At 53.1% G+C, this 27997-nt stretch overlaps 1 protein-coding gene across 1 annotated transcript; it reads right to left on the minus strand.

The window, feature by feature from the left end:
* Nucleotides 1-312: 312 nt before the first annotated feature.
* FBXO41 (F-box protein 41) lies at nucleotides 313-27997 on the minus strand. Its single transcript, XM_043603686.1, has 13 exons — nucleotides 27554-27997; nucleotides 12959-13989; nucleotides 11248-11473; nucleotides 10678-10751; nucleotides 10049-10407; nucleotides 8975-9216; nucleotides 8645-8760; nucleotides 8370-8522; nucleotides 8094-8189; nucleotides 6631-6749; nucleotides 6294-6452; nucleotides 4736-4851; nucleotides 313-4603 (listed from the first exon to the last, which is right to left on the minus strand). Exons 2-13 carry the CDS (start codon nucleotides 13849-13851, stop codon nucleotides 4541-4543), a joined length of 2616 nt encoding a protein of 871 aa, XP_043459621.1. The 5' UTR covers nucleotides 13852-13989; nucleotides 27554-27997; the 3' UTR covers nucleotides 313-4540.

A 27997-nucleotide genomic window follows, 5' to 3' on the forward strand; every position in this document is an offset into this window, starting at 1 on the left:
GCCCGCTGCTCCTTCGTCCTTGTGCAGGGATTGTCCTTAAAGATGGCATCTCCCAGCTGAATCAGAAACGACACCCCAAGGTTTTTTGTCTGCATGCAGACGCTGAGAAAGTGAACTGGGACAGGGATAGTGACCTGCATGGCTTTCAGCGACGACTGCAGTCCTGACAGGTCTTCTTAATGCTTTATTCACTCTGTTGATGCCATTCAGGTCATCCAGCCACTTCCTGCCTCAGTGCAGTTTTGCTGCAGAAAGGCTTGGTGACGCAGATGGACAAATACGGCCACCTACCATTTACTTCCCTGGCAGATATTCCAGTTTCACCACCTTTTTATTGGATACAAAGTCATAAATTCTCTGATGCCCATGTGAGTCCTTTTAAATACATACACTCAGGTACATTCGGCACAGGGCATCTGTGGATAATGTGGAGCAAAGTGCTGGGATGGTGATGCCTGGGTGGGGCAGAGAAGTGGGGCCAGGGAAGGCCCCCTGGGGGCTGGAGGTACAGGCACCACTTCAGAAACAAAACCAAAAAATGCTCTCCACCCCTCCACCTCATTTGCTGGGGGTGGGGGGAGCTACCCTCTCACGGCTCAGGCGCATTGGAGCCTGGCTGTGCGGGGAAGGCAGGCCTGGGGGCCACTTGTGGAGGTCCCCGCTAGCGGTGCCCACTAGAGCCAGGCCTACCGGTGCCAGTCATGAGGCAAGCCTAGGTCACCTCAGGCCTCTGCACCGAAAAGCAGGAACCCTGCTAGGGCAGGGCTGAGGCCAGGGAGCCCGAGGCCAAGCCTCCTGGAGCCATGCCAGCAATGGCAGACAAGGCTTGGGCTCATGGTGGGGAAGCCTGCCTGATTGTCAGGGCAGTCTTGGGACTGGCCAGGGTCCCGGGGGGTTGGGGAAGAAATAGGAGCTGGTTGCCTTAGTCGGCCCTGGTATTCTGGTCTTCACCCAGTCCTAAACCTTATCCTCAGGCAAAGGCTGCAGATGAATACACTTGTCCAGGAATAAATACATACACACGATACACAGCAGTATATACAGAAATGCGGGCCTGGAACAAGGCTGGGTGAGAAAGCATGACCACCAGGGTTAAGGAGAAGTGCCGCCAGGCCCCTGGGGGAGGGAATTCTACTCCTCAAGGACTGATGGGCTAGACAGATCCCATCAGTTTGAGTTAACTCCTCTGGGCACGTGGGCCCTGCACCCGCTCACCATCTCCCATCTTCAACCCAAGTCCACCAGGAATTGGGTCTTTGGCACCAATAGTCACTCTGGAGAGGTCTTCAGCTTAGTGCCTTAGAGGAACTTAGGGACTGGGCAGCTTCCCACCCATGGCCCAAAGGACCAGGGGAACAAGCAGAACCCAAAGGAAAAGGATGGAGCCAAACCTTGGAGCAGCAGGCGTTGGGAAGGAGGTGGCTTTTTCGTTGTTGAAGGACTTCCCATGAGAGGCCGGCTCAAACCACTCACAGGACCAGGAAATCCTGGACTGCCTTGCTCCTTAGGTGGTTTCTCGGCCAGTGAAAAGCCATGGTTCTGGGCAGCACATTTCCTCTCCCCGGGGGGTCAGACATACACAGCATCTCCTTTGTTCCCTGCTGGTGCCATGGGGAGACAGCCCAAGCAAAGCCTGATGAGTCAGCCTACCATTGCAGGCTATATAACAGGGAGAGGTGGTAGGGACACCAAGTGCTGGGGCCCATGGGACCTCTGCATGTGCCCGGGACCCCCGAGCAGGGCCTGCCTTGATTGGGTCTCTCAGGTACTCCTCTCCCTTGCATCTTACTAGGTGTGAGATGGAGGAGGAGGATTCTCCTTTGAGTGAGTGAGGGATAAGGTGCCTCAGGGATGGCCAGGCCCTCCGTCCCTGTTTTCCATCCTCAGCCTGCTGTGTGGTTGCCAAAGAAGTGAACAAATGGAACAGGCCTGCAGACGAGCTCCCCGCACAGCAGCAGGGCTCATCCCGCTGAGAGTCAAAAAATAGCTTTGAGTTGGGGGACAGGGGGCCTGCAACTTTCCGGTTCTCAGCACACCTGAAGTCCAGGGTGCAGGAGTCTGTCAGCCCCAGGGGCAGCTGTGCAGTAGAACACGCTGTGACCCATCGTTCCCGTCGGCAGGAGCCTGTGCAATACGTACTCCCATACATCCTTTACACACACACTAAGCTGGCAAATACAAGGTGGGGACTTGCTGGCCAAACTTCCTGCCAGCCAGGAGAGGGGAGGCCCTGTTCACTCTTCTGCCCCCAGTGCTGGTGGTGGTCAGGGCTGTTGCAAGGATGTGTGGATGGGTGGGTGGAGTGGGTGAATGAACCTACTCCTGGAATCAGTTCTTTCAGCACTTTCTCCCACTCTAGCTCACTGCCCATGCACCCTGACCTCCTTTCCTAACATTCCAGTGGCTGCCCACCCCGGGAGAAATTACCCAAAGCCGCCTATTCAGGGATGGAAGCTTCCTGGGGCAAAAAAATCCCTCAGTAAGGCAGGCTCAGGCCAAGCAGGGCATCCCTTTGTGCTTTGTCCAGGAGATGGGGGGGGGGGGGGGACGACGGGGGCATGGGTGGGCAGCACCTCCGGTCCTAAGGTCTCAAGCGGGAGCTGTAAAGGGTGCAGTTGGCAAGGCAGGACAGATGCACCCAGGGTACCCTCATATCTTTTCCAGGTCCCTGGAGGACAGAGAAAAGTTGTGCTTCTTCCTGTGACTCCGGGGGACAAGGCCGGGGAGGTGGGAGCCAGTGGAGCCAGCCGCTCTGGAGTGGGGGATGCCACACAGCCAAGGCTTTGTGCACGACTGGACAGGGAATTGCCGACATGACACCCTTGGTATTTGGGGTCTTCAAAGGGCAAGGCCAGAATAAGCCACGGGAGGAAAAGTCATCAACAAGAGCTGGGACAGAGCTGGGTGTGGAGCCAGGGGAGCTGGATGCTGAGCCTGTGGGGTCCCTGCTCTGGAGGACTCATTACAGGGTAACCCAGGCTGGGTCTTGATGTCTAAGCCAGGCTGTGGCAGAAAGTTGGGTCACTGCAAAGGGCTGAGAAACTAGAGGAGTCCAGCCCCAGCCAGGACCAGCAACCTAATGGTTAGGGCAAAGCTGGTCCTGTATAGGAGAGAAGGAAACCCTAAGATGGATTGAGGCTAATGTTTGAAAGAACTTTCCAAATGAATGTTGGCAGGACCCGTGGCCTCTACACCACCGTGAGGGTTCTGAGAGTGGGAACTGGGGAGACCTGAGTCTTTGGAGCCTTAGTGCCAGAACCTGGTCTTGCTGGAACCGTGCAAGTCTGTGAAAACCTGCTTGCGTTCTGTGACTTCTAAGCCAAATGGCTGTGGCTCAGGCCCCAGCACTGCCCCTAGGCTAAAGAACTCCAGCATAGCCCCCAATCCATAGGGCCAGTGGAGACTGGGGAGGGAGGCAAGTCTGATGAGGGTGCTCTTCCTCATTCTTGGCCTCATGCGTCTGGTTCCCTACCAAGGCTACATCTTCAAGCAAGCTAGCCAGACAAGGAAGCAGCCCAAACCACCCTCCTGGCCTCCTCCAGACCCCAGCACAGAAGGCAGCCCAGTGACTCCCTCCCACCACAGCACTGGAGATCCAGAGGCCATTACATTGCTGCCCAAGCACCTGGAATAGAAGTTGTTTCTTGAGGACAGGAACTGCTTCTCACTGCTGATAAAATTTCCAGAGCTAGTTCCTTGCCTCACCAGAGGCTCAGGATTGGTGGAAGGTATAGAAACATGCACCTTTTAGCTCTGAATTTAGCTCTGGTGTGCCATGGGGGTATGTGGTTGTTGGGAGGAGGGGTCTTGTTTCTACAGCAATAAAAACTAAGTTTTCTCTACTTGGCAATTTCCCCACTTTGGGAGTGGTAGTTTCAGTATCCTGGGGAAAAGTTCTAGATGAATGTTTTGCCATTCCAAGCCCATTCCACTACCTCACTGCCCCCTACCCCCCACTTTTGGCTGACCACATTCCCAGACCCCCAAGGCCTGTCTGTGTTATCCCTGGAGAATGTGGACCCAGAGCCTCGGCAGGCTGTCTGATGGGGGTGCCCCTCAGAGGGCTGGAACAGGGCAGGGGGAGGAAAAGAGCCCTTCTTGCCAAGTCTGAGCTGCTTTGGGGAGCCCCGTCTGGCCTGGGGACTAGCAGAGGCCCCTGACAAGGGGAGGCCTGCCCCAGCAACCCAAGCAGCCGAGGAGCCACTCAGTGATTATGGCACGTCCTCGGGGCGATGACACCGGGTGCTGGTGGTGACTCAGCTCCTTCCTGGCTGTGCCCAGAAGGCTGCTCCAGTTGGGGGTGGAGTGGGGGTCGGAGGGCAGCTTCTGTCCAAGCCCTTGCCCTGAAGAGCCAGTGCCCGACGTCAGGCCCGTTGCTCTGCTGTCCCAAGAGGAGGACAGGAAACTGTCAACCCCTCCCTCGAAGCTAGGGATAACACAAGGCCTCCGAAGGTCTAGTCCAAATCAGGGTCCCTCTGGAGGTCCAAAGAGAGTGCCCTGGTGTGGGGCCGGCAGGGGCCCTGCCGCCCCCCACCCCGGGTTAGCAGCCGCCGTCCACCTTGATGTGCAGGATCTTAGAGAAGCCGGGCCTCCGTCGTAGGGCCTGTAGACCGAACCCTGGTTAGTTCCCCTCAGGTCAAGGCAAGTGGGGCCCTCCCATCACACACCCAGGTCACCAACCCCAGCCCAGGGATGCCACCTGGGGTTTTGGTTGGCCTAAGAGCCAACTCCTTACCTGGAGTTTTGTCACCATGTCCTCAAACAGCTTCTGGGCCTCAGGACTGCTGGGCTCTTTGAAATAATCAGCAATCCCAATCTGGACCACGATGGACTTGAGGTTCCGGCAAATGCCTGGGAAAAGGTGGGTAATAAGGTGATGGCTCATGTTTGGCTTGGGCAATGGGGCTGCTCTTCTATCGCTAATTCATGAAATCAGAACCCTACGGAGATGGTCACGTGCCAGGCGTTGGGAACCACCTAGAGGAGAGCACACTGGTGGCACCCAGGGGATCAACCACATGGGAATGCAGGGGAGGAGGAGGGCAAGGTCATAGAGCAGAGGCTGCAGTGAACTCTGGGAGGATGAGTGGGAAGCAGCCAATTGTGCAGGGACTCTAGGAACTTCCCTGGCAGAGAGGACAGCTGTGCCATGGCCTGGGCATCTGGAAATGAATTAAAAGGACAGAGTGGCTGAGGTGAGGCTGATGGCTCTTCTCTGGAGCATGGAGGAGGGGACAGGCAGCAAACAAGTTGGGAGCAGAGGGCTTAAGGGACTAGATGTTGCCATGAAGTCAGTGGAGGAGGAAGAAGAAAATCAGGTGGCTGAGAAGGTTCTGGAGGTCATGATTTTAGAGGTTGAGCAGTTCTGGTGGTCAGTCCAGGGCCAGGCCATGAGGCTGATGGGGAAGGAAGAAGAGGATCCTAGAAATAATAAGAAAGTCAGGGAGCCTTCAGTGCTGACGATGTAGGTGTGACCAGGGCCTCAGGAAGGGGAGGCCTGCCCCAGCAGCCTGAGGAGCTGAGGAGCCACTCGGTGGTTACTGCAGATCCTCGGGGCGATGACACTGGGTGCCGGTGGTGACTCAACTGTGCTGGCTGTGCCCAGAAGGCTGCTCCAGTTGTGGGGGGGGGGGGGGGTCGGAGGGCAGCTCCTGTCCAAGACATTGCCCTGAAGGAGTGTGAGCAGCCTGAGCTGGACACCCATGTCCTCAGTGAAGGTGGAGGAGTGGCCAGGAGTGAAGTAGGTGGCTAGAGGGAGGTGGGCTCAGAGGAGGCATGGAGTCTACACCATGGAGAAAGGAGTCTTCACCCTGAGAATGGTCCTCACCCTCCCACCCACTCCAGAGGGTCAGCTTAGAAGAAGGGGATACAGAATCCAGAGAAGTACAGTAACTTGCCCAGTCACACAGCTAATAAGCAGTAGAGCCAAAATTGAGACCTAGGTCAGTCCAGCTCCAGAACCTGTGCTCCTAACCTGTCTGTTCTGCCTCTGCCCTTGGCCAGAGGCTCATGTGGGGCAGATGGCATTGTACAGCTCGTGTCTCCAACGTACGTAGAGCATAGGGCAATAAATGTTGAACCGAACCGTTTGGACCAGATGCTGGCAAGACTTGAACACCACACTGCCCGCAGAAGACACTTGTGGCAAAGCCAGGATTAGCGTCTCGTTGGTCTGCCCCCAGTGCTGGCTTGCTGACTAGGAGCGACAGACAGGGAGCTGGCTATGCTACTTGCTGACGTGGCACAGTAAGTGGTGACAGTGGTAGCCCCCCTCCTGCATTCCCATCGCTCACTGTTGAAATGCAGCAGGGCCTTGGGGGTGACGGGGGTGGCCGTGAGCACCAACATCTCCAGTCCCTTCAGGCCTTCCCGGCAGACCTCAGCTGCCACCTCCTGGGTGATCTCCGACACATGGTCCAGCTCCAGGACCTGCAGCCGCATGCAGTTTCTTGCTAGGAAGGGGGAGGAAGAGGGGAGGTCCTGCTGACAAACTCCCTAGGCTGCCTCCCGCCCAGTGCCTTGGTGCTCCTGCCACCACCCAGGCTGCAGCCCCAAACCCCCTGGGATTTCAGTGTTGCACCCACACCTGCTTCCCACCACCCTCCACCCCAGTCCCAAGGAAGGACTCACCGAGTGATGCCAGGCCCTGCACCCCACAGCCAGCGCCCCCAACCCCCAGGGCCCGAAGGTGGGGCCAACAGCGGCCGATCATCTGCAGGCAGCGGTTACTGAAGCGCGTGGGCTGCTGGCTGGAGAATGGGGCGGAGAGAAGGCTGTCAAGGAAGTTTCTGGTTGCATGACGCCCCAAGCCAGCTCCTCTTTCATGCCCTGCCTTAGGCTGGGGCCCCCGCCAACCACCCAGCTGCTCCAGTTAGAAACCTGGAATCATCCCTGACTCTTCCTCCCTCACCTCCTGCCAAGACCTACAGATTTTGATTCCTGGATAACTCTTCGACCTCTCAATTCAGGCCACCATGCATATTCATCTGGATTCATCTAGAAGAATCCTACACACTGCTGACAGTGAGTCATTCATTCCTACATTCTCTCAGTCATTCAACAAATGGGCCTCAAGTGTCCACTCCAGCCAACAACTGAACTAGCCCCTGGGGATACATCAGTGACAATATAAACATGGTCCCTTCCCTCAAGGAGTTGGGGGAGGGAGGGACACAGAAGGTAACCAATCTGATATAATCCTGTTTTTAAGATCTAAGATACCCCAGTGGCTTCCCAAGCACTCTTTAGATGAAATGCAAAAATCTAAACCCCTTAGGCCAGACCTGCCTAACCTTGCCCCAACCTTCCTTTCCACACTCATTGCTCTCCTCTGCCCACCACCCACATCAAACTCTCTATTTCCCTGAACACTTCATCCCTCAATATTCGCCCTGGCAGCAGGTTCTCTGGCGTCTGCTTGCACTTGGAAGCAGAGATATGGAAATGGGCATTCAGAGCCCCTACTCTGAGAACTGCGAGTACACCGTGAACTGAAACATGGAGAAATTATTGCAAAACAAATGACAACAGGGGTTGGGACAGGGTGCAGTAGGACTGGAGGCGGGGAGCAGTGCCAAGTTCTACCAGGTGTTCACAAAGGACACTGGATGCCCTGGGAGGAGTTGTTCTGTGGAGAGAGGGCTTGGGGGACAAAGCGCAGGGACAAAAACGCCTGGTCTGAGGAACTCCGAGTAGAGCGGTGAATGATCTGGATTCTCTAAAAACCAGCTCAAACAAATGTGGCTATTTCTAGCTAGCGTTGCCTGAACACCTACTGTGGCCCCTGCAGGCTTTATGTACACATCTCACTGGAGCCAGCTACAGTCCTCCCAAAACTGAAAGATCTCTAATACCATCTTCACTCTGCACTTGAGAAACTAAGACATGACTGGATTGCCCAAAGTCTCACTGCCAGTAAGCCAGGGCATCACCCCCTGTCTGATTTGGAAGCCCTGCTCCCAACACTTACTTACACCGACTAATGAATGTGAATCTGTCTCCCCAGTCAGCTTTTGGAATGGCTCAGATCTGCTCAGTCCTCAGCCCCAGCCCCAGCCCCACCCTGTCCCCACCTGACCCCTGCCAGGGCTCACCAAGGGTGAAGTGGCGCCACCTGGAGGGAGACAATCTCTCTGCAGCCTGCACCCAGAGCCCAAATGACTTCGTGGCCCACGGGGTCTGTGGCACTCCTGTTGAAAAGACAAAGGTGAGACCACCCACCCTAGTGGCCTTTGCTCCCTTCCCTTGGACCATAGAACTCTTGAGTCCCTTTGCCTAAGACCCCTGGGGAAAGAGTATGCAGACCCGAGGGATCCCTTTGGCCCGAGGCCAAGAGGGTGTGGACCTTGAGTCTAGTGGTGTGCACCTACCTGTAGGTGACGGCCTGCAGGGCACGGCAGTAGCAGCTGGCCAGCCAGAGTGAGCGGTCAGTGAGGATGTTGGGACAGTGGGAGATGCGCAGGATCAGCAGGTTCCCCCCAGCGGCCTTCAACAGGGACTCCAGCCCTGCTTCCAGGCAGCCTCTGGGGATGGCCAAGAGGTCAGGGCATTGCCTGTGGCCACCTCCCCCTCTGGGAAGCAACCCCCAATGGAATTCTGGGTCTGCAGCCTGCAACACCCACCCGCCCACCCGCCATGGGCTCACCGGGTGCTCCGGGCATATTCTTCCTTGCTCTCCTTCTTGCCCCGCTGCCGGGGCTTCAGGTTCTGCAGCGTCAGCGAGTGGGCCTGGGTGCACCACTGAGCCAGCATCGCCAGGAACTGCAGGGAGACAAGGGTTACCTGGGGATGAAGGGGTCTGTGCTTGCCTGCCTAGAGGCAGACCAGCCCCTAGACAGGAGGCCCCATGAGAGCATTGTGGGGAGTCAGGCTGAAGCTGGGGTATTGTAAGCATTTCAAAGACCTGACCTTGAGGGGCCAGATTCTGCTGGGAGAAAGGTGGGTTCACAGCAGGGGCAGTGGACAGGGACAGCACCTTGGAACAGACGCGGGCATTCTCCAGCAGCACCCGTGTCCAGACCGCGGGGTGACGAGCCACAAAGCGCCAGTCCCGGCAGACCTCGGCAGCGTGCAGCAGCGTGCGTGTGTCCAGATAGGTGAAGATGCAGAACAGGGCGGCTCGCATCTTGAGGATCTCTGGGCTGATGACCTCGTTGGAGCGTGAGGGGCTGCCCCTCTCAGCTCGCCGACCCCGCCCACTGCCTCCCTCGGGGCGGGCTGCACAGTACCAGAGGGTCAAAAGTCAGTGTGGAGGGTCAAAGGCCAGTGTGGAGGTGCGGGTGGGGAGATGGGGGGGGGGGGGCTAGGAGCTGCCAAAGGAATAGTCACGAAAGACTCATGCTGGAGGGCCAGTGACTTGGGAGGAAGGACAAGGGGCCTCTGCTTCCCCCTCCTCTGCCACACTCTATCTCTATACAAATTAGAAAAAGGTGACCCTTCCTCAAGCAAACTGTCTTTTTAAGATCATATATCATCACAGAGTCCAAACTCACCCCTTAGATGAATCAACTGAGTCAAGAGTGGGAAGGGTTTGGAGGGTAAGGGTACAGATGGTTAGAAACCCAGCCTCTGTGAACAGAAGGCCAGGGTGAGGCTGCCCAGAGCACTCACTCTACAGCAGTCACGCACCTGATCTCAGCCCTCTAACCTCCTGACCCTGACCCACCCACATATGCACATGGCCTTGTCCGTATACAGAAGGGGGCTCTCCCTGCTGCTCCGGGACTTCAGCCTGCAGTTAACATTCAACTACTCTCCTGTAAATGTCAACGAGCCCACCATGTGAATGGACCCCTGAGATGTGGCATCCTTGTGCAATACCCAACCTGAGCGCCCCTGTGCTGCAGCCCTGCTCTGTCACGTGAGTTCCTTGCCCAAGCTCACAGGGCACTTGTAGGACAGTTTGTCATTCTCACTGTGGGGAGTCTGGGACAGGGGGGGAAACAGGTGTGGGAGCCCAAGGGATTTACCGCCTCAGCCCTGTGTCCCCTGAGAGGGCCCAGCACCAAGGAAAGACTGGCCTCTCTGGCCTACCCTCCCCAGGACTCACCTGAGAGCCGGCAGCTGCTCAGTGGCCCGGCCATAGCAGGCCCAGAGCGGGGGGCATCTGAGGGGCCCTCAGCCTCTGACTCCGTGGTTCGGGAGCCCACGTCCGAGACATCACCCTCCTCCCCCTCCGTGCTGTGTCGGCGGGGTCTGCGCTGCCAGTTCTGGATGGCCTGGCGCCGCAGGCCTGAGCTGCGAGGGGGCTGGGTACGCTCCGAGCCGCCGTTGGCAGCCTGGGCCCGTGTGCTCAAGCCCCCAGGGCCACTGTCCTCGGGGGCCCCCTCTTCTGGCCGGGGTAGCTCCAGACTGTCACTGTCATAGCAGCCTGAGCTCTGGGATGCAGCAGGGACACGGCTGGAGGCCCTGGGGTGGGGTGGACCAGACGGTGAGGAGCGAGGGGCACCAGGACTGCCCGAACTCCCCATGCCACCCCTACCACCGGCCAAGGGCAACCCACTCCCCCTACTTTCCAAGAGCCCCCTTCCAACAGTGTGGAAAGGCAGACATAGGTGACCCAAGGAATATGGGGAAAGGACAAGGAGCCAAGGCCTCAGATGGGCCAGCCATCCAGTGGGCCAGTGGATCTTTCCAGGGAGAGGGTGGGCTGTGGGGCGGGCCAGGCCCGAGGCTTACCCTGTGCTGGGAGAGGAGCCATGCCTTGACACGGCGTATGTGCTAGGCATGGCCGGGCCCACGTGGTGTTCTCGCTGTGGGCCCCCAGAGCGGGAGGGAGAGGCAGGGGGCAGAGGAGGCCAAAGGGTGAGAAGGAACGGGAGAAACAGGGCACAAGATGGAGAGAAGAGAGGAGGGAGAGGAGAGAGAAGGAAAAAAGTTGGGAAAGATGGACAAATAGACAGACAGCCCAGAGAGGCAGGCTCCCCGGCCCCCTCCCCACACCCACCCAGCACCCCAGACCCCGAATTGTGGCTCCCGGGCTCTCATTTGAGTGGAGACAGGCCCCTGAGAACCGGAGCAGCTGGATCACACTTCACTGGATCACAGCCTCAGGGGCCGGCACGTCTGCCCAATCAGAGGGGCCCCTACTTCAGGCCTCGAGTCTGCTCGTGGGGAAGAGCCAAAGAAGGGAAGCACGGAGCATGACGGGGGGGGGGGGGGGGGGGGGGGGGATGCCAGGCAGTGTGTGAGGTGAGGCTGCACGGGGCAGGGGCACAAGCAGAGGGGGGAAGGCAGGCAGGCACTCACCATTCTGCCTGGACCCCGGGGGCCGGGCCCGGCACCGCTTCCCCCGGCTCCACGGCCCAGGCTGGCGCTGGGCGTGCTGCCACAGCTGCTGCTGATGACCTGCAGCTGCCGCTCGGCCCGGTCAGCCCGCTCGAGCAGCTCCTCGATGAACTGCTGCAGCCGCAGCTTGGCGCTGGCCTCCCGTGCCGCCGTCTCCTTCAGGAACTGGTCGATCTGTACCACCTCCCTGGGCCCAGAGCAGTCTCTTACCCCCGTGCCTTGGCCTGGCCGCCCACCCACCCTCCGGAGGGGACCCCGAGCAGTGGGGAGAGACACGGGCACAGCTGCCTGTGGTCACGTGGGTGCACGCGGAACAGGCCCAGGCACAATGCCCCATAGGACAGCACACACAGAAATGCGAACATCCACCCCGAGTCACACACTCACACCCCGCTGACCCAGCCCCAACACTCCTGCCAGACACCCCTCCTCCCCACCGAAACAGTCATACTCAGTGGCACTCAGAGCCACCCCCTCCCTCCAGCAACGCTCACAGGCACACAGCCACGCACACTCATGTACGTGTCAAGTTCGTGTCATGCTCGTGTCAAGTTCACCCGCAGGCACACACGCAGTCTGAGGCAGGCACAGTCCCAACGACACATTCCAACACACACACACACACACACACACACACACACACACACACACATTTTCAGAACCATTCTCAGACGCAGAAGCCTCCGGGAAGTGCATGTACACACAGCATGCTTCAGAGTGACTTCAGGATTCACAGTTGGTCATGCATCCACTCAACATTTACTGGGCACCTTCTAGGTGTCTGGCACTGTATTAGGGACACAGCAGTGGACAAGCCTGAGAAAAATCCCTGCCCGTGTGGAGCTTACGTCACAAGGGGGACAGATAAATAACATCCATCTACTTCGAAATTCTACATTTAAAGACCAGGGAAATAAAGAGAAGCCAGCAAAGAAAACCGAGGAGGAGCAGACAGGAAAAAAGAAGGACATTCCAGGAGAGTGTCCTGGATGCCAAGTGAAAAAGGGGTTTCAAGGTTATCGCTGTGTCAACGATGTGAGACGCTGAGATGATGACTAGTGGCCTTGGCAACGTGAAGGTCGTTGGTGACACAGAGGACAGTGGTGGAGGTGGACATCTGATCAGAGTGCATTGAAGACGGAAAGTGGGGAAGGAAACTGGAGACAAGGGATATAAACAATACTTTCAAGGAGTTGTTCTGGAAGGAGAGAAAAGGGGCTGTAGCCTAAGGGGGGCAGTGGGGTTAGGGCAGATGGGAGTAATGATCTTATGTCTGGATGCTTTTAGGAATGATACAGTTGACGAGGAAAGTCTGGTGATGGCAAAGGGGGAGAGCAGAACTGCGCTATGTCTTTGAGTAGGCAAAAGTAGGAAGAGGGTCTGGTGCCACAATGTAGGAGCTGGCCTTCGCTAGAGAGACAGAAAGGGAGAGAAACAATTTTCACAGCAGGCCCGTGGTCACACTTGCATGTACTCACAGTCCCAAACACATACCTTCATGACACTCTTGGCCCCACCCACACCGTCATTACAGGCTTGTGGCTATTGATGCCATATTACAAAGCCATGGCCACACAGACACAAACAGACACACTCAGGCCCAGTCACAGTGGTGGCAGCGGCAGTGACACACACGGGCACACCCGCCCACAGGGCCCTGCGGGCCACTCACTGCTGCTTGCGGCTCAGCTCCTGTTCCTTGTGCACCAGGTCCTGCTTGAGTGAGGCGAGCAGCTCCACACTCACGTCCACCTGGCGCGAGAGCTCAGAAGCACGCTCCTCCAGCTCCTCCTTCTCGCGCCCCAGCCGCGCACTCTCCTGTCGCGCCGTCTCCAGCTCTGCAGCCTTGCGTTCCAGCTCGGCTTGCAGCCGACCCACCTGGCCTGCGATCTTCTGCTCCACCTCTTCGCTCAGCCGCTCCAGCCGCCGGTCGACCTCCAGCTTCTCCAGCGCACGGATCTTGAGGCGCGCCAGGCCCTCCTCGTAAGCCACATCAGCGGGTGACGGGGACGCGGGGGAGGCGGAGGCGGGCCCGGGTCCCGGCCCGGGCGGCGGCGTCGAGCAAGCCGAGGAGGCCACGGACTTGCGGGCGAACAGCTCCCCCAGCGGGATTTCGATCTCTCTCAGCGCGTAGCGCGCGGCGGCTGCGGGCACGAGGCCGGGCTCAGCCAGCTCCTCGCAGGGCAGGCTGGCGGGAACCAGGTCGCCGGCAAAGTGGGCGAGGGGCGCGTGGTGGTGATGGTGGTGCAGCAGGTGCGGCGTAGCGGGCGACGGCCCGGCCGCCTGCTCCTTGCCCTGGAAGGACGTGCTCTCGAAGACCTCGCGCCGGGCGCCCGGCACTGCCAGCAGGGCGGCGGGCTCGGGCGTCAGCGGGAAGCCCGAGGCGGCGGCAGCGGCGGCTGCAGCGGCTGCGGCGCCGTCGCAGATGCTGTTGGTCTTGGAGAGGATGTAGAGCGTCTCGTACGTGTGGCTGTACTCCAGGTGCGCGCGCAGCGACGACAGGCTCCGGAAGCGCTTGTGCTCCCCGCAGCGGGGGCAGCGGTACGGCAGGTCCAGCGAGGCCATGGCCCCGCCGCCCCCGCGGCGCCTGGGCTCCACCGCGGCCGGCCCGCCGGTCAGCCGGGCGCGCTCATGGGGGGCTGCGGGCGAGCCCCCCTGCGGGGTCAGGAAGGCCCAGGGCGCTCACGGCCAGGGGCGAGGAGGCTAGAAGAGAGGGAGTAAGACTTAGGAGGGTGGTATCCCCACCCGTGAGGAAATGTACTTCCCCAGGAAACCCATGCCCATAATAGAGGGGTGAGGGGATACCAATGGCTTGACCTCCTGGAGGAGGCTGGCCTGCTCTGGTACTGGTGGGAGGGCCTGTACGTGTATGAGAGTGAGAAAGAATGAGGATTCTTTAAGGGGGGAGAGGGGGGAGAGAAAGGCATTAATATTATGTATAACACTTCCAAGCTATATTCCAACTTAACCCAAATGCCCAACACCGGTAGAATGGATAATTTGTAATATATTCATAATGGAATTTTATCCAGCGATAAGAAAAGGAAGCACTGGTACATTCAACAACGTGGATGAATCCATTCAATATTATGTTGCATGAAAGGAGCCAGAGGGCGTGCATACTAGAGGATTCCATACATATGGAATTCAAGAACAGACTAAATTGATCATGACAGAAGTCAGAATAGAAGTTACTCCTGGGGACGATAAACTGAGAAGGGGCTGGAGGGAACCACATGTGATGCTGAAAATGCTCTAGATCTTGATATGAGTGGTGGTTTTACATGTGAGTACGTGTATACATAAACAATCAAGCTGTATACATAAGGTTAGTGTACTATGTGTATTTGGCTGTATGTATGTTACCTCTGAAAACAAATCTTTGGGGCGTCTGGGTGGCTCAGTTGGTTGAGCATCCCAACTCTTGATTTCAGCTCAGGTCATGATCTCCTGGTTCTTGAGATCAAACCCCACATCGGGCTCAGTGCTGACAGCACACAGCCTGCTTGGGATTCTCTCTCTCCCTTCCCTCTCTCTCTCTGTTCCTCCCCTGCTCACGCACACACACTGCTCTCTCGCTCTCTGTCTCTCCAAATAAATAAATATACTTTAAGAAATCCTTAAAAGAAGGTGTTATTTCCACCTTGATGGAAATACCCATCAAGACAAACTATTGGTACCATGTTGCAGTGACCAAATTGTCACCTCACCTGATGATACCTGTGTGTGTGTCCCTGTTTGTTCCTGTCCTGTTTCTGTACCACATACTCCCATCCCTGCCCTGCTAGGCACGTAGCTCCTTTTTCAAATTTCTTTGCTAGGTTGGTCTCCAGTAAGTGCCCCTGCCCTGCCCTTTACTCCAAGGGCCACCGTATTTGTCCTCTTCAGGCTTCTAGCACAAGACACCACCCTTCCTGGCATCCTAACCCTGCTCACTCTCAACTCCTGCTGCCCATCCTCCCTCATCTCTGGCTTCTGGTCACACCACTCCTGCCTTGTGGAATCTCTACCCTATTCGTCACTGCTCTCCTCTTCCTAACTGCCTTCAACCACCCTCTGCTGTCCCTGTGCTCCTCCGGGTCACAGACCACTGCTTATCAATCCAGTTGTCATCAAGGATCTTCCCCCACTGGTCCCACCACTCATACTAATGACCAGTCTGTCTTTACAGGCTGCCATGAAGCTGCCCCATTTGGGTTCTCTGACCTCCTCTTCTTACTGCCTTCTGAATCTTCCTGTCTCCTGATGGGAAGTCCACCTTCATATCTACCCTCTCCCCAGCAGTCTGGTTTGCTCCCATTCACTCCCAGCTTTAAGCCACTAACTCTCAGCTCTGCCTCTCTATCCTGACTTGCTCTTGACTTCCCTTTGCCTTCAGGCATTTCCACATGGATATATGGGTGAACATCTGTTCCCTTTACCAGCCCAGAACCCAGTCCTCCTGGTAAAATCATTCTGCTTTGCCCTTGGGGAACCATCCTTCCTTCCCCACTTTCTCAGTCCCTGTGGTCTGAGTGGGGGTTGACGGTCCACCCCCGACTCCAGGGGTAAGAAAGTAATATAGACCTGGCCAAACAGAGTCCTGGGTTGGGCAGAGATCGCCCAAGTTGAGTCAATGAGTCATTCCTCCAGGACTTTTCTGCAACTACTGGGGAAAAGCATCCTCTTTGCATTCAGGTTTCTAAGCTGATGGGGAAGGCTAGAGCCGCAAGGGCTATCTTTGTCTCTTTGGGGAGGAACCTCCTGGGAATGAAGCCAATACAGAGAAGCAGAGCTGAGATGGACAGATTTCTCACAGATACTGTTTGAGATTCTGGTCTGTTCAGTTGGGTGAGCCAATCAGTTCCCCTTTTTTCTTGACCATTTGGAGTTGGGTCTGTGGCACTTGCACTAGAAAGAAGTCCGAAGCCAGAAATTAGAGTGAGAAATTGAATGTTTTAAAGGAATAGGCCCTAAGGAAGAATTAGCTGAATTAAGTGGGGAAGTAAGATAGTACCAGATCCCTCCTCAGAAGCTGGTGAGCCCTACTACATAGCAGCAAAGCAGCTAATTAAACTCTTGCACTATCTCCCGAGCTCAGCTGATGTTCGTACCTGGAACTTTAGGGGACCTGTAGAAAAATGTCACCATATGGGGTGTGGCCTTTCCCATGGCCTCAGTAAGGTCCGACAAGAACGAGACACACTCTGGCCGAAAGGGGCACATCTGAAAGCAGACAGGAAGAAAATGCTGCTTTGCCTAGAGAGGCCCTTTCTGCCTGAGGCCAGTAATCCAATATGGCTGAGAGTCAGATAATTAAGAGCCAGTTCTCTGCTTCTAGCTAAAGTCAACTCAAGCAAAGACAGGGAGGCTGGAAACACAGACAGAGACAAACCTGGGCCCTCACAGGCTCCTGACTCCTCAGGCTCTCCAAGAACCCCTCCTGCTGTACCCTCCCAGCTCAACAGAGGTTATCATTGCTTTCATCAAAAGAGCCTTCCACTGGGATACAGCTTGAGTGAGAGAGGACAAATGAACTCTAGACTAGGGGTTTGCATTGCCCTTTGCAGAGGCCTAGCTAGAGGCAACAGAGCCATGGCTCCTGGGAAGGGCAGAGCACCAAGAACTGTTGCTAAGAGACAACTCCTGCTCCTCCCCCAACACTATCACCAGGGACTTGATTCACGAATTACAACTTCCAATGAGGTCTCTAGTTTGGTTAATGGCTCTGGGGACAACTGAATGCAAACTGACTGAAAGCTTCCTACTGATTAAGGGGATTGTATTGCCAGAAAAACCCACAAACCTGGAAAACAAAGGCCGGGGATTACTCAGCTACTAAAGTTCCTCACCCCTTAAACTTGCCGTCAGTGGGAGGTGACTCCCCCCACCCCGCCCCGCCGCAATGCCCCTTTTTGCGTGTGGCACAGAGCATGAAGAACAACGAAGGCTCCTCGAGATGGCAGAACCATAGCAGCCAAATAGATGAGCCAGGGAACCTCATCCTTGCCAACTGGTCAAGCATGTGGACCATGCTATGGGTCTGTGACCACTGAGCATTTTTCCTCATCTCCCCTCTTGAGCTGGGAGGGTTTTGTTCTTTCAGCGATCCGATCTTTCCTCCATCATAGTCTGGCCGTAAATTAAAAGACCATGAGTGGCTAGCTGAGTACCTTGCCAAACAGCCCATCACCAAGATCTTGAATTGGGTCTAGATGTGGTAAGTGGATGAGAACTTGGAACATCTCCTTCTGGAGATGGGACAAGTGTGTTTGACGTTTTGTGAGGGATAGTTGCCTTATCATAAACAGAAACATTTTAAAAAATTGTACAAGTGGGGGGGGTCTGTGTAGATCTTGTTCAGACATGGAATGTAGAGGACATTTATTGTTTTTGCTGTTCAGCTCCAGCCCTGCTTTGTGGATAGACCCCCAGTTTTCCCTTGAGAACCATTGCCCCCACTTTGGGTGGGGCTCTGGGGGAGCACATATGACCTTAGCCTGTTCGTCAGTCACAGCGCCAACTCCAGGCCAATATAGCCACTCCAGGACCTGTGCTCAGCTGGTAGAATGTGAGCCTGGAGCTGCTTGTGGCCACTTCTTTTTTTTTTTTTTTTTTTTTAATTTTTTAATGTTTATTTATTTTTAGAGAGAGACAGAGTGTGAGAGGGGGAAGGGGCAGAGAGAGAGACACACACAGAATTCAAAGCTGTGCGAGCTGTCAGCACAGAGCCTGACACGAGGCTCAAACCCACACACTGTGAGATCATGACCTGAGCCGAACTTGGATGCTTAACTGACTGAGCCACCCAGGTGCCCCTGCTTGTGGCCACTTCTATCCTCCTTGGGCAAGATGAACAACAAGGCTCCTGATGACCTCCCTTGAGCATCCAGATCCAGATCTGCCTAAAACTTTAAGCCAGGACTTGTCAATTGTGTGAGGCAACAAATTCTTTTTGTAGCCTAAATCATCTGAGTCAGTGGCCAGTCACTAGTGATGAAGCTCTAGACTAACACAGTGACCCACAGTGTAAAAAGCAAACCTTGGACTTCTCCTCACCCACTCCCCAGCGTCCATCCCTGTTCTCTTCAACAGTGCCACTGTCCTCCCAGTCATACCACACCACTGGCCATCTTGGCTTTGCTCTCTGCTAACCATCAAGACCTGCTCATTTTCTCCATCGGTTCTCTTCTGCTCTGTGCTCTTCCTCACACCCAGACTGCTGGCCCAGGCTTCAGCTCAGAGCTCTATCTCGTCCCATATTAGGCACCAGATTCCTCTGTCTACCGAGAACTCATGCTCCTTCAATGGCTCCCAGCATCTACCAACTACAGCCAAACTCAGCTTCACCTTTGGCCTCGCTGTACTCTCTCTTTTTTAAGTTTATTTATTTATTTTGAGGGAGAGAGGGGGAGAGAGAGAATCCAAAGCAGGCTCCGCACTGCGGAGCCCGATATGGGGTTCGAACTCACGAACCACGAGATCGTGACCTGAGCAGAAATCAAGAGTCAGAGGTTTAACCTACTGAGCCACCCAGGTGCCCCCTGGCCTCACTTTACTCTTGCCAATTTGAGAGCGAAAAGTGGCCTGGCTCTTTTGCTTGCATTTCTCTGATTATTATGGCTGGATATTTTTTTTCCCACATATTGAGCAGTCATTTATATTTCTTTGGTGACTTGCTTATGTACTATTCTTTGCTCATTTTTATACTGAACGTTCACATTTTCTTACTGATTTGCAAAGGCTTTTTATAATGTTGATCCCTTGTCATTTATATACTACGAATGTTTTACTCAAGTCTGTCAATTGGCTCGTTTACAGTCTTTACTGATATAATAAAGCTTATAGTTGGCTTCAGTAAAAATCTTTAGCATTTCTGATTTTGTTATCATGCTTAGGAAGTCCAGCCTTACCAAAGATTTTATAAACAGTTATATATGTTTTCCTTTCATACTTTGTGTGATTACCTTTTTTTTAAAAGTCTAGAACAATTTTTTAAAATTAAGGGCCTTAGGGGCGCCTGGGTGGCTCTGTCGGTTAAGCGTCCGACTTCAGCTCAGGTCACGATCTCACGGCCCGTGAGTTCGAGCCCCACATCGGGCTCTGTGCTGACAGCTTGGAACCTGGAGCCTGCTTCAGATTCTGTGACTCCCTCACTCTCTGCCCCTCCCCTGCTCACACTCTGTCTCTGTCTCTCTCAAAAATAAATAAAAAATGTTTTAAAAAAATTGTTTTTAATTAAGGGCCTTAAACAAATAATCATCCATAAACTGACAATGACTTGGTAGCATACACATACTTCAGGCTGTATGGTTTCCTTTTATACAATGGAGTTTTAAATCCATCTAAAAATTTTTGGTATGCATGGTGAGACAAGGATTAAAACAAAACAAAACAAAACAAAACAAAACAAAACAAAACAAAACACTCCCTCTCTCTCTGCCCCTCCCCAGCTTGTACTCTGTCTTTCTCTCAAAAACTCAATAAAACATTAAAAAATTTTAAAAAGACACAACTTTTTGTTACGGACATCTTCACATATATTCAAAAATACAATATAAGGATAAACTATGTTATATGCCCATCAACCAACTTCAACAGTTACCAACTCATGATGCTTTTGTTTTATCTGTATACCTGCTCCCCTGCTTTGTACTTCCCCCACCCCCACCACTAGATAATTTTGAGCAAATCCAAGTTTTATTTTACCCAAAAACAACTTAGTTATCTATAAGCCAAGGACTTAAATTAAAAAAAAAAAAACAAAAAAAACAAAAAAAAAAACTTAGCAGGTGCCTGGGTGGCTCAGTCAGTTAAGCATCCTACTTCGGCTCAGGTCATGATCTTATGGTTCACAGGTTCGAGCCCTGCATCAGGCTCTGTGCTGACGGCTCAAAGCCTGGAGCCTGCTTCAGATTCTGTGTCTCCCTCTCTCTCTCTGCCCCCCCGCCCACTCATGCTCTGTCTCTCTCTCTCTCTTAAAAATAAATAAACATTAAAAAAAAATTTTTTTTTTAAATACTTAGTCACTGTTCTAACATCACCATCGTTTAGGTATATTAACATCAAAATCATTATCATCCATCACCGTTATCATTAGGTATATTAACACCAAAAAAGTAGCCTTGGGAGGGAAATCCAGAAGAGAGTTCTCTGAACAGACCAACAAAATAAATAGTCCTGTGGCAAATCTATTCAAAGTGCAAAAAAGAAAGAAAGAAAACAAATACATAACACTGTGAATGAGAAAAGGGATATAACCACTGACACAGAGATTTTTTTTTAATTACTAAAATGCCACCAGGTACAATTCTTGGCCCAAATTGTTGAAAATCTGGATGAACTGAATATTTTTCTAGGAAAATATAAATTATCAAAATTGACTCAAGAAGAAGTAGAAAACCTGAATGGATTAATAAGTATAGATAAAATTGAAGAAGTTGGCAAGGTGACCAGAGATGTTATAAATAGAATTCAGTTCACACACACACACACAACTGTTCAGGAACAGGGTTATTCTGTGATGTATGGTCAGCTTGGTATCGGGGCACCCGGGGGTACCTGCCCATCCCAACTAAGTGCTGAGCCCTCCAGTGGGGGCACTTTCAGGGATCAGAACTGGCCAACCTGTTCCGTCCCCTCCCCACATACTTTTGAAGCATCCTTTTCCTACACAGCACCCTGCTAGCCAGGCTCTGACAAAGGGGAAAGTCTGGGGGTGCAGGCCTATGTGTGGACGTGCAAGGTAGAAGTAGGAAGGGACTTCTTGGGTCCAGGTGGCTCTTCCCCTGAGGCCAGCCTGCCCCACAGTTTCCCTCCATATGCTGGAGCTGGAGGAAGGACTATGAATCATTCTTAGGAATATTTTTGCCTAGATGTATGTACTCCCTCAGCATGAGCATAAGCTTTGCCTGGATGCAGGCAAGAAGGTGATGGAGGCAGGGGGAGGTAGAAGAGGAAGAAAAAGAAAAATAGAAGTGTTGCCTGTTCAAATTCTATCACAGTCCTGTATTAGGAGTATCATGACAGAACAGTTGGAGATTTTCCTTTGCATTCTAGTCTCTTCAAATCAGCAACCTCTGCATTCCTAAGACCTGCCTCCTTTTTCAGCCTGGCCCTGCCCCTTGCCCCCATCCCCAGGACCTGTTATGCTCCTGCCATCTTTCTGAAATGCCTATCTCAAGTCTACTTTCTTTCAAATCCAGCTGAAGGTTTGCATTAGGTAGAAGGATTCTACAAGATGAACCACAGGATCTTTTTTTTTTTTTTTTTTTTTTTTTTTTTTAAGGCTTTCAGGTGTGTGAATCTCATCTCCTCAAACAAGACCAACCATTTCAAGATGTGTGTCTTCTCTGGCTCCTGTCTACTGTCACGTTCTCACTGACTCTGACAGAAACACAGATTATCTTGCATTTTCATGGCTTCCACTACCATGTAATCATTGAGAATTCCTGCAGTGGATATTAGTATTTTTATCTGCTCAGCAAGTCTTCTTCACCTTCCGGTAATACATCTCATTCTTTCTTTGGTAAGCTGGCCCTCCCCATTCCATGTGGTTCTGACAGGGCTGCATGACCCAGGCCTAGCCAATCATGTCAACCATGGTGCCCCCATCTCCTTGGCCACAATGAACGACCCAGGAATGGACACATTCCTCAAGCTGAGCCAACAGAGCCATTCAGTGGGAATATAAATGAAAGACTGAGGAGTCTCTTATTCCTCTGGAATTACATATTAGGATGCTAAAGCTATCTATGGCCTTGTGTAACCCCCACCTACTACATGGAGAAAGCCCATGCATGGCGGGGGAAAAATATGGCCACACTCAGAGTGCAGCTGAGCTAAAAGCTAGAAAGAGTCCTCACCACATTTTTGAGAACCCAGGTACAGTCATACCCCAAACACACCCATCCCCCTTCTTTCCAGTTACATGAGTTGGTACATATCCCTTTTTGCAAAAAAATAATTTGAGTGGGATTTCTGTCACTTGTAATCAAAAGTCCTAATAATCTCGCAAATCTGTATTTCTAGCCTAGCATTCTCTCCTGAGCTCTATTAAAACATGAATTCATTCAGTGTATGTTTACTGAATACCTGCTCTGGGCCATGAATTTTATCAGGTGCTGTGCTAGGTATGCTAAGGATATCTTGAGATCTTGCCTTCAAACAGCTTGGGGTTCCCTGGGACAGACTAAGTAAGGTATTAGATGATACAGCAATAAAATAAATGCTGGGCAAGAGGCTAGTATGGGATTCTACACTCAACTTAGCTTGAGGAATTGGGGAACCCCCAGAGGCAGTAGCATCTAAATGACTGGAAGAGTCGAGTCAGGTGAGAAAGTGTAATTATGAGATTGGGGGAGGAGAAGGAAGGCATTCTGAGTAGTGGAAACAGGATGTGCAAAGGCAAAAAAAAAAAAACATCTCTCTCTGGGAACTAAACCCTAAGCTCTGTCTCAACCACTGCCACTTCCCCAGCACTTCCAACACTGCCTGGCATGGGGCAGGTGCTTGGGTAAGTGTTTGTGGAATGAAGGAAGGGCAAGGACTTAATCAGATATACAGTTTAGAAAATGGACTACTGAGGGCCAAGGTCAAGCAGAAGGCTGTTGGAGGCAGAAATTGTTAGCCAAGGTAGCAGGAGTGCAATGAGGACAAGGATGGATACGGGCGCAACATAGGAAGGAGAGTCATGGGGCGCCTGGATGGCTCAGTCGGTTAAGCGGCCAACTTCGGCTCAGGTCATGATCTCGCGGTCCGTGAGTTCGAGCCCCGCGTCAGGCTCTGTGCTGATGGCTCAGAGCCTGGAGCCTGTTTCGGATTCTGTGTCTCCCTCTCTCTCTGCCCCTCCCCCGTTCATGCTCTGTCTCTCTCTGTCTCAATAATAAATAAACGTTAAAAAAAAAAAAAAAGGAAGGAGAGTCAAGAAGGCTTGGTGACAGAATGATTGTGGCTCATACTAAAGGGAAGAGTCGAAGATCAAGCTCAGGTTTGGGTTTTGAGCATGTAGATAAATGGGGCTGTGGTTAAGGTAGGAGGGAAAGTGAAGGAAAGCAGGTTTGGGGGAGAGACGAGCCTGGTTGTAAATTCCATGAGTTTGAGGTTCCAGAGGGCCTTGGAAATAGAGATAGTCGTTGATACATAGTTTGCAGTATGGAGCCAAAAATATAGGTCTGGCAACTTAAGCATAAAAGTGGATGAGTAGGACCAGGGAGAGGGTGCAGAGAGAGGAGAGCAGAGTAATAAAGGTGGACCCTCAGAAAAGCAGGGGAGGGAGAAGAACCAAGAAGTTTCTAAGAACCAGAAGCAGCAATGGGAATTCTGGTAGGAAACCTTTTGGAAGAGAGGATGTCAAGGAGGGAAGAAGTGGGCAGTAGTGTAAATGACAGTGTAAACAACAGGAGTTGATGACACAAGTCATAGCAGAGGTGGCAAGGGTCCACTGGGGACTTCAGGGAAGACCTCTTTGATGAGCCCAGCTGATGGGGGCTGAGGGGAGAGTGAGGTGGAGACAGTGAGTACATACAGGAAGCTCAACTATGAAGGGGAAGAGGCAGCATGGGAGATTCCAGAAGGAATTTTTAAGATGAGAGACACCAGAACATATTTAAATGCTTCTTAGAGATAACCTAATTCTAATCTCTACTATCACTTCCACTAGCATGAGGCATACATAACCCATGCCTTAGACCTGACATTTATAGCAATCTTTTTTTTTTTTTAAGTGCTCCTTAGAAGCAGCCTGTAGAGAGGGAGACCATGAAAAGGTGGTATTTTAATGTAGGTGGCTCAGAGCTTAATGTGGCTAATAGTGTACTCATAATACATGATTCCTTCAAGCCCGCATCTTTCTCCTGTTTCCCATCTTGACCAACATCTTCATTATCTACTCAGCACCCTGGATGCAACCCCCAAGGCACCTCTGCATTCTCAAAGTCCTCTTCAGACCTCATCAATCACCGGTTTTCTACTGCCTTCTAGGTATTTGATTCTTATTTCCTCTAGTCCCTCCCCCAGACCATAATTATCGGCTTCTATCTGGTCTGTTGATACTGTTTCTAACTGAAGTCTCTAACTCCTCCTGCTTTTTCTGAAAATACCAATCCAGTCATGTCACTCTTCTTCCAAAATAAATCTCTGAGGGCAGGCCATTTTCTGGGAGGTAAAGTCCACCCTGCTTTGACTGCCCTCAAGCCTGGCCAGGACCAGACCACCAGACAGCCTTGCCAGCCTAGCTTTTGTGTCCTGCTTCCCATGTGCATCCTTAATGAGCCCTGCAGGGCTCAGCTTCACTGAGAAGTGCCATGTGCTGTCACACCCTCAAATCTTGGCTCATCCTGGTCCCTCTTCCTGGGACTCCCTGCACCAAATGGTGAATTCTGCAGGGCCACCTCAAATGCTACCCTTTCCGTGAAGCCTTCCTTGACCCCCTCCTTCAGCTCAAATCACATCACAGCGTGAATCACTCCTTACCACAGCTCTTCACATACGGTAACAGGTGTCACATGCTGGATGGTCATGGACTTGTTTGCACATCAGATCCCACCCTATTCGTACACTGGAAGGCAAGGACAATGCAAATGATTCACCCTCACACCTTTCTCACCCACAGCAGACATCAGTATATCATTCTTGGAGGAATCACACTGAATAATGGATGAACTGATTGATTTCATGTAACCAAAGTGATTTCTATCACTCATTATCATGGAACTGGATGAATCTGGTTATAATTAAGTCCATCTAAGAATCACCTGGAATTACAAGTGCTTCCCTGGTTCGGCTTACGTCCCACCCACTGGGAAGTAAGAACTTGCTGTGTCTTCTTGCCTCTGTCACTCTAACAGAGCTCCAAGGCTTAGGGCTTCTGTGCTTCATTCTGTTTTATCCGCCCGACAAAAAGATATCAAACACAAGGGCCATGCCAGCCACTGGGAGACACAGGGATGAATAAGACAGTCAAGCCCTCAAGACGCTTACAGTCTAATAATCTAAACAGTGAACACTTACCTACTAATTATTCTGATCAGATACCATGCTTCTCATTTAGTCTTCATGACAGTGCTGCCACATAGGTGGTATTATCTCTATTTTAGGAGGAAAATGAGGCTCAGAGTGGCCAAATCACTTGCCCAAGGCCAGGAAGTGACTGTAATAGACTTTGCTCTGATGGCCTCCCTGGAACCATGCTTCCAGGATTCTTGCCCTTATGTTGTGCCCTCCCACACTGACTCAAAAGTTGGCCATGTAGTAGCAGAGGTTTGATAAGCAATTGTACCTTAGAGCTTATAACCTCTTACAGTATTTCTCTAGGGATACAGCTGCCATAAAAAAAACAAAACAAAACAAAAAAACAAAACAAAAAAAAAAACAACCTCCGGCTGAATTACTGAATGATTAGATATTGTGTGTAGAGAGACCCTGAAGGATGAAAGACCACCTTGATGTTCCTTTCCAGCCAGTCCCTCAACTGAATGCTGCTGAGAGGTGCCAAGTGAACCCACAGCCACGGCCATAGTCATGGCCAACACACAGACCATGAAAAATAATAAAGCATTATTGTTTTAAGCCCCTACATTCTGAGGTGGTTTGTTGCACCACTGAATAATTGAAACAGTTACAAGTCAGGATTTGACTTGTAAGTCTACCTGATCAAGTACTACCTGATTTCAAAACCCATACTAAGAGTATATCAACGTATGTTACTTCTAATTGGGAGGGGAATGTGGCACCAACTCTACAATATTCACAGTAAATATTCGTTGATTGAATGAAGGGAGTGGGGCACTTCCATACAGACAGGAAAGTCCAGGGAATTCAAAGGCAGGATAGCAATTACCTTTCAACAACTACCACCCCCTTCCAGCTACAAATATTCCAAAAACAAAAATATACTAGGCATCCCTAAATCTAGAAACATTTGTGTGGTCATCACCAAACTTCCTCTCTGTCTCTTTTTCTGTTAAATTCAGATCAGGCAAAATCGAGAAGTTAGCAGAGTTTGGTTTTTGATGGTCACCCACCCTGCCCTCGACATCCCCAACATGTCTCTGGCACCTCCTCTACCCTCTCACTTGGCCCTCTAGGCCCAAGAGCTCTTTCTCCCTCTTTCCATCTAAAATCCACATGCAGAGGAGGGGAAGAGGATTTGGATGTTAATAGATGGCTTTACAGGCCAAAGAAATGAAGCCCTAAGTTCAGTGCTTTCAGGAGACATCTGCCAGCAGGTGGAGGAGGTGTTCTAAGGATGGGGAGGCAGCTGGAAGTGTCCCTGTGGATGGAGAATAAAGGAATGCCCCCCCCCCCCTTCAAAGCCCTCCAAATCCCCAAGAAGGAGGGGGTTGTGGCTCTCCACACCTGGGGCTGTGGTCCCCACTTGTGTACCTCCCAGGGCAATCACTATAGTCTAGTGAAGACCCACAGGGGTCAATGCATCCAGTCCCCTGCTTCCTGGCAGCCCTGACACTGCCTTTTCTGTTCTAAGCTCCCCTTCCCTCTTGTGCTCCTGCAAACATGCACACACCTCCCAAGGTCACACACACATGGCTCCAGCACCTGGATCCCACACCCGGAAAACCATCGGGCCCCTCACAGCACACTCTACCTAAGGAGAGCAGGCCCCACTCCCGCTCCCAGGCACACCATGGCAAGTGCACACAGGCGCCGTGCCACACACTCACATGCAAAGCAATGCAGTGGGGCGCGCACATCCAGATCACTGTGGGTAGTCACCAGCGGAGGCACTGGGATATGAGGAGACAGAAACATGCGTGCACACACATGCACACCTCCAGATCATCCTGACTATCACACGTGCACGCCGGCACGCACACAGACACCCAAAGCCTCCCACCCTCAGACACCCGCACAGGTGCCCAGCCAGGCCTCAACACCAAGCCCCTCCCCCACCCCTTTTCAGAAGCAGGTGAAGAGGGCTGGGTTTGAGGGCGCTCCCCTTCCTCCCTCCCTCTGGCCCTGCTCTCCAAGGTCCAGAGTCCCAGAGGGGTCTGGAGCCCGCCCCCGCCCCCCAACCTGGCGCGGGGAGCAACTGGAGAGAAGCCGGGGGGATGGGAAGCCTGGTCTCAAAACGTTCTGATTTTAATTCCTTAAATTAACCCCTTCCTTGCCTCTGGCCTGGCCTGCCCAGAATCCCTCCCTGTCCGGCAGCCTCGGGGGCCTCCCGAGGGCTGTGGGGGAGAAGGAAGAGGAGGAGGAGGCAGCGGCTGGGGTCCTCCCTGCCTTCTCTCTCCAGGAGCGGTCCCGCAGCGCGCCCATGACTCGCCCTTACCTCCTCCACCCCGCGGCGAGGCCAGGCCCCGCGGCCCTCGGCTGGGGGTGCACAGGCAGCCCCCGCGTGCCGTGTCCAGATGCAGGGCCGCCCTGGGGCCTCGGATCTCGTTCCCCTCCGCAGCCTCGGGTGGCCGCCGCGGCTTGCGCCCCCGCCTCCCTCCCGGGGCGGGGGCGGCCGAGCCTCCCAGCCAGTCGCAGCGGGAGGGGCACACAAACCGGGTGGGGGAAGGATGGAGGAGGAGGTGGGAGGAGGAGGGGGCTCGCGGCCGGAGGAAAGGAACAGAAGGGGGAGGGAGGCAGCGAGGAGGTGGGGCGGAGTCGGCCCCTCCTTCGGGGCGGGCTCTCCTGCGAGATGGGGAGCGGCAGATGCCGCCAGAAGCGGCTGCGCCGGGACCCCACGTTTTCCGCCGAAGGTGGCTTCGATGGGGGAGGGGTCCGCGGC

Source organism: Prionailurus bengalensis, chromosome A3, assembly GCF_016509475.1.
Source record: "Prionailurus bengalensis isolate Pbe53 chromosome A3, Fcat_Pben_1.1_paternal_pri, whole genome shotgun sequence".
Classification (NCBI taxonomy): domain Eukaryota; kingdom Metazoa; phylum Chordata; class Mammalia; order Carnivora; family Felidae; genus Prionailurus; species Prionailurus bengalensis.